This window comes from Xiphophorus hellerii, chromosome 15 (genome assembly GCF_003331165.1).
Source record: "Xiphophorus hellerii strain 12219 chromosome 15, Xiphophorus_hellerii-4.1, whole genome shotgun sequence".
NCBI lineage: Eukaryota > Metazoa > Chordata > Actinopteri > Cyprinodontiformes > Poeciliidae > Xiphophorus > Xiphophorus hellerii.
Window position 1 is genome coordinate 14,462,783 of NC_045686.1, and position 6,771 is coordinate 14,469,553.

Consider the following 6,771-nt stretch of genomic DNA (forward strand, 5'->3'; position numbering starts at 1 on the left):
AGAAATGTTTTCCGTCCTTTTAGGAACTGGATTATCCTCCTGAATAACATAAGACACATCAGCAGAAACATCTTTAGTAAATGCACTTGCTGAATGATGCAGCACTTTATTTTGGCACAAACACATTTACAAAAACAATGTTTCCCCCTGAGATTTTAAATGCCACTGAGATCATGTTGCTTGTCCAGGGTTACGGTTTGAAGAACTTTTTAAAGAAAGACGATTCAGACGAGGCTGGAGCGTAGTCTGCTTATTCACACCACTGTTTTCATTTGATAAATTATTTTAAAATATGGATAAACTTTGAAAAGAGTAGCTTTTCAAAGTTAATTACCCAAGTAAAACTATTAATCTGGGAAGCATCTATGGGGTAAATCTGGAGGAGCTGCGTAGATATTGGACATCGATTAGTTCGGGAGTCCACAAATTAGGCCTTAAAACTAGTCTGAAGTTTATTATAAGAACCAGCTCTGGTCAGATGAAACCAAATTAGAACATTCTGTCCTGTGTGGAAAATAAAAGCAAAAGCACACAGAGGCACCAGCATCATGCTCTGATGAATCTGGTTAGAGAGGAGGTTGACTTTCCAGCAGGAAAAACAACCCTAAAAACACAAAGAGGGCTAGAGGATAGAACAATTTAGATCAAATCATGTCAAAATGAAGACCTAGTCAAAGTCCAAAACTAAATCCAATTAAGAATTTGTGGCAAAACTTTAAAATTGACGCTCCCCGTCCAGTCTGAATGAATTTGAGCCATTTTGCAAAACACCTGCAACTAAAAGGTTGTTCTAAGTTATTAATGGAGGTTGAGTAGGAATCCATGCCACACTTTTCAGATTTGCACTTGTAGAATTTTTAAAAACTAAGCATCCTTCCTCAATTTTTCAAGAATACGCTACTTTGCGTTGGTCAGTCATCCCAATAAAACTGAGGAACGTCTGTGGTTGTAATGTAACAAAATTATGGAAAAGTTTATTGTAAGCTCCTCTTTTCAAGAGACGTAAGAAAAATAAACAATGTTTAAGCTCTCGTAGCTCTGTTTTCTCCTAACAACAAGAGACGATCCAGTCAAACATCCACAGCACCAATTCTCTAAGTGTACACTGGATATTTAACGGTAAACTTGTAAAGTGCGTCACCCAAACCCAGCTGTGGTCAACAGTCGGGACGTTCTCTGGTTGCGTTCGACTTTCCGCTAAATCCAGAACTACATTCGGTCTCCTGGACAATATTACTACAACTTCAAGACATTTTTTTAAAGGGACCATTTTTATGGCATCGCCTGAATTAAAATGATGGCTCTCCTCCGTCCTGGTAGTCGGTGTTGTATGGGAAGTAGTACAGGTCATGCTTGACGGCCATGAGCAGTCCGGGGAGCCCCGTGCTGCCGCCCAGATTCGAGGAGAAGACGACACTTGGGATCGTGTCGTTGGCCGCTGGATGGGGCGACGGGATGGTCCTCAACAGGTGACCATCCTTCAGGCTCCACAGCCTTGTGTAGCAGTCTTGGCCCACTGTGTGAATGTGAATTGGTGAGTTACAGTTTTAGTTTGCTTTATTGCTATTTAACAACCAGGAATACATTATCTTCTCCTACCTGCTAACAAAAGGCCTTCATGTTCATTGACATGAATGGGGAGGTAGGCATGCTCGTTGTGATGCCCTTTGTACTCCAGCACAGGCTTCCTAACTCGCACATCCCACATCTTGATCTATAAGGAAATTCAAAAAGCTCTTTGGTTATTAACCAATATTCCACTTCTTCAAAAGAACAAAACAAAAAGCAATCAGCTGAACTAAAATGCCAACGAGAGTTTAAGAAACAAACTGATCTGACCTGACCCAACATGTCTGCCGCCAGCAGATAGTTCTCATCCTGCAGGACTCGTACGGAGGTGATGGCTGACTCATGGTGGAAGCGACTGGCCTTCCAGCTGTGATCCCTGCGGCCACGCTGCCGGAGGTCTATGCTGAAAATTTCCCCCGATCGGCAGCCGTTAAACAGGACCGGAACCTGGAGACGTGGAGGAAATCTTAACTCCAGTGCCTCGGTTTGTTCTTCTTCTTACATTAGAGCAGAGGACAAAAATCTCACCCTGAGAGCAAAATGCTGTGCCAAGACGTCGGTGCCGACGCCGTACGTCTGCGTCCGTCCCGTCTCTGCATCCTTGACGATGACCCGACGAGTCAGGCCTGCAAACACGACAATGGCATTAACACAGCCACAGCGGCTTGCATGGGTACTCATATCCCGGATCATCTTCGCATTGTGTTGAGTTACAAAAACAAACTTTAGTGTATCTTATAAGGATTTCAACACAAACTAGGGTAAAATTGTGACGTGAAAGGGAAATGACAAATTATTTGGCATTCATATAAATCCACTTTAGTCTGCTAAGACTAAATAAATTCCAGTGCAATTTGACTAGTGCTATGACAAATGTGACGCACTAGTCTGTCTCCTGCTTATTGCAAGCTGTAACATTTTTCTGTACCCCAATCAATGGACTGTTTTGCATGTAGCTAAACCCTAACCATAAGCTGTAGATCCTTAGGGATCTACAGCCAAAGCTAATCTGTAACCAAGTGACATTGGTTCACCTTCCACATGCATACAGATGGCTGACCACGGTATCAGATGTATTAAAAGGAAAAATAATGACTGCGGAACAAACCAGTGCTGAAGGTCTTATCAAACTGTGGGTTGAAGCACCAAGCGCAGGACCAAGCTGTAGATATCTTGAAGCTACACAGCATCCCTGGTTGATCTGGAGGGAAAAAAGTCAGAAAAAAAGAGAGATTACAGTCTATGTTTACACTAATGTGTTGAGGTTAAGCATGAGAAACCGCAACAAATGCTATCATCTGGTTAAAGATGTCGATATTACTGTCAATGTTACAAACGGAGCTGACAAACCTGGGTTAGAGTTGCTGAAGAGCGACGCGGGGAGTAAACTAACACAGCCGGGGGTGTCAGCTGCTCCCACCAGACACAACCTAATGGTCACCCATCAGTGAAGGTACAATACAATATGTGGTAAAAAAAACAAAACCAATTTCAAGCAATGTACTTGATTTTGTTATGCCTTAATATAAATTTTTTTTACTGTAAATGTACAATATTGACGACATAAAACCAGAAGGCTGAGGGGGAAGGATACAAAACATGAGAGTCGGGGTAGTTAACCGAGGCCCAGCAGATGGAGTTCACCTGAAAAACACACAACAGACTCCTTAATATAACTGGTACATTTAAGAACAATATTCACATCTAAACCATTGATAAATGTTTAAAGGCAGCAAACCAGACAGAACAGCGAGGTAGATCTCTTTATATGAATGTCTTCTAGGAATGCCCTACCACCTTGCGGTTGGTGAAGTACAGATTATCGCACATTTCCACGGACAAAGAGCCCCGGCTCCCACTGCTGAAGTTCATAATGCCGTACTTGCAGCCACCGTGAGACACGTCGTTGACGGTGAACACTCGCTCACACACAGAATCCCCCTGAGAGAGATGAGGAAAGGAAAAGAGATAACCAATGAGGGGGTTTTTGATACTAATTTTGAGCTGAACTACACAATAGCAGGAAAACAAATCGTTGCCTTTGTTTAAAACTCCAACACTGATAACAATTGTCATCAAACCTCAACTTTCTCATTTTTTTTCTTGCTTTCCATCATCACAGTCCCCCCTAACCCAGCCACTTCCTGTCGGGATAAGCATTTTGTCAACTTGAATCTGTATCTAATTTGTGCGTCAAGGGCAGTGAAGTCCATCCATCTGGACAAGTCAAGTTTTAACTGTGCAGAAAGTTAAAAACCCTGAAATGATAAAACCCCAATAAAAATTGCAGCCGAGCAACATGGGGCTAAACATTTTTTGTTTTCTTTTTCTTCTTTTGCTCTTTCCTTTGGTTTATTGTATTTCCCTCTTATTTATGTAAAGCACTTTGAATTGCCCTGTTGCTGAAAATGTGCCACATAAATAAAATTACCTTACCTTACCAAGCAGTCTCATGTGATTGTGACAATGCACACATTGATATTGTGGTAACAATTATGATTTGATATATATTGCAGTTCCAATTTTGAAGTGCTCTCACCACGATGATCCTGAAGTTGTCTGTGTTTGGGTTGCTGTTGTCTGTGCTCTGAATCTGCAGCTTGTGGCGCGTCATTCCGCTGACTTTTACCTCATGGACAAGCCTGGTTATTAAAGTAAAGCCACATTAACAATCTGTCCCACCACGGAAACAATAATTTCTTCTCCATGATTTGAATTTTGATTCATTTAAAAATCCTGTTGAAGCCGATTTGTTGGTTTTATGGGCATTTAGAATCCAACATCAAAAATTGGCCAGCAACAGTAATAGTGGCCAATATATCTATAATAAAACTCTTTTACAACAAATATTTCTGAAGTTGCATTTAGTTTTACTGGTGCCACTTACTGTAATGCAGTAAAGCTGTGGGAATTGAAATGTGTGGACCCCTGAATAGTGCACACACAGTAGTGATCTGCATACCTGCAATAGGAGTTCTCAGGTAACAGCCCAAGATGCCTTTTGTGCAGCAACAAGGATGTGTTCAATCCAGTTCTTGGGGCCTTCTGTAAGAGACAGATGCAGGTTTAATGGCAGAGGCTCAGTCTTTAACAGGAAAAATCTGCTAATGTTGCTCAGCTGAATTTACAAATGCAACGTCTTCATGCGTTATTAGACTGGAAGAAGCAGATTATCCATTCACAGCACACTTACTGCACACTCATCTTCTGCCAGTCTCTTATGTCTCTGCTTCTCCCTTTCCTTTTCTTGCAGCTGCTCTCTGGTCAGTGGGTTGCAGTTATTGTGTCCAGGAAGCAGACGGAAGTAACGGTTCTTCTCAGGGTCAAAGTAGAAACCGGGCAGCTCTGACAGAACAGAGAAACAACTGAAGCATCCATAATTTGTATTTTCATCCCTCAATTAGCTATAACTGGAACATCAAAACCAATTTATCATCAATACATTATGTAGTGAACCGGTGTTATGTTTTTCCTGGTGCCTTTTTTCGTGGTTCTATTGACAGGTTGACTTCATGGAGAGCCACAAGACTCCTTCACAACACAACTACACAGTTTTTCCTTCCACTGAACCTTACATGAATATGCTTGAATGGTGCACTCTGAACAGCAAACTTCTTTAGCAATTAAGTTTTTTTTGACAACCTGCTTACTTGGAAACATTTACGGGTATTTTGAGTAAGTACGTCTGTAAAACTGAATAGTCTAGTCTTCTGAATTCAGGGTTTTTATTTGCTGGAAATCCATCATCATCAAAATAAACAGAAACAAACACTTAATGCATATTGTTATGTTTGTAATAAACCTATTTAAAGTATGCATTTTGCACTTTTGAATCTAATTACTAAAAATATTGGACATCAAGATGACAGTCCAATATATCTCTATTATCATTTTGCTCATAATGTTTGAGTTTCTATTGTCAAGTTGCACCAAAAGTCCCCCGAAAAGGATGTAATCATTAGGATACCTGGTACTCCGCTGTTGGATTTAGAGGAAGAAGAGGTTGAAGAAGCTGAGGCAGATTGGTTATCATGTTCCTTCTGAGATGCTCTGTGAGACGGCCCAGCATCATTATACTCCTGCCTATAAACAGCAGATATTAATCAAAGCCAATTCTAGGTTGAGAGACAATATGTAGTTATAATAAAGTGCGTTTTTGAGTCTTATTTGTGTGTTGTGCTTCGTTAACATGGCTACCACTGTTCGTCGCTGGATGGTCTCTGTCGGTTTCCTCTGTGCCAACCCTTTCGACGATCCTGTCGCCATTTCCACTTCTTCATCTCTGCTCCTTGACTCCTACAGCCAGATTTATCATTCCACGTAGCCCGTGGTTCACTTCTGGGTGATGAACTGCAATGTGTTTAATCGTTAGCTTAGCAATGTTAGCTTCGGTTCTCACGAGAGCCGTTTGATTTTATTCGCAGGAGCTCAAAGCGTGCAAATAAAACGCATATTGGAAGGTTTTAAAACCTTTGATAATACAGTTAATTGAAAATATGCCTAAGCATGTCAATATAATAATGTTAACGTTAATTATCGAAACTGAATCTCTTGAGCTCCGTAGCTAAACGTAGTGAGGACTTTGATGTACCTCGGAAATGGGAATACGTTTACTAAAGAATGGCGAGATCTAATGTTCAAAGTTTGCTTTATCATAAAGATCGTGAACACTAATGTAACCTTCTTAAAAAAATGCTAGATTAAAACATCTAACGTTGTCATTTGTTAGCATACTCTATAAAAATACACGTTCTGCATTTTTCTGGTTATTTGTGTGTTTTCCGTTGATCAATAAGTAATTTAATGCAACACCAGGTTCTAGACTGTTGCCCCGCCCTCCAGTTAATTTATTGGACAACTTTAACAAAGAGTTTCTGACGTATCATGTATTCATTGGCTATATCGCTGTAAGCGTTTTGCTGCCTTTAAAAGTAACTCGAAATTCTTGATTCTTAACCTAACCTGTCAGGAGGCTGAAGAGTTAACAAGATAGGGTAAATAAAAGCCGTAGTAAAATTGGAGGGTGGCGAATTTAATGAGATAGAGAAATTTTGCTATTCTTTTATTCCGAAGTGAATTTGGAAATCGCCAGTTTTCCCCCCCAATTGAACAAAATAAGCCTTTTCAATTTCAGCATCTTTGACCTCTACAGTAAAATAAAAAGGCTTGATTGTTTTCCCCCAAATGTTTTCCCAGAGCATA

At 40.5% G+C, this 6,771-nt stretch overlaps 1 protein-coding gene across 3 annotated transcripts; it reads right to left on the bottom strand.

Moving 5' to 3' along the window:
- Positions 1 to 72: 72 nt before the first annotated feature.
- On the bottom strand, positions 73 to 6,343 carry wdr21 (WD repeat domain 21). 3 transcript variants are annotated; one of them, XM_032584597.1, is made up of 13 exons: positions 5,770 to 6,343; positions 5,537 to 5,652; positions 4,763 to 4,914; positions 4,532 to 4,614; positions 4,109 to 4,211; positions 3,364 to 3,510; positions 3,164 to 3,213; positions 2,920 to 2,999; positions 2,678 to 2,770; positions 2,098 to 2,195; positions 1,840 to 2,016; positions 1,600 to 1,714; positions 73 to 1,516 (listed from the first exon to the last, which is right to left on the bottom strand). In XM_032584597.1, the coding sequence occupies exons 1-13, from the start codon at positions 5,847 to 5,849 to the stop codon at positions 1,290 to 1,292; spliced, it is 1,521 nt and encodes a 506-aa protein (XP_032440488.1). In that variant the 5' UTR covers positions 5,850 to 6,343; the 3' UTR covers positions 73 to 1,289. The 3 variants fall into 3 exon arrangements, with proteins under 3 accessions (XP_032440488.1, XP_032440487.1, XP_032440486.1); XM_032584596.1 differs by having other exon boundaries at positions 3,367 to 3,510; positions 5,767 to 6,343; XM_032584595.1 differs by having other exon boundaries at positions 5,767 to 6,343.
- Positions 6,344 to 6,771: the final 428 nt, after the last annotated feature.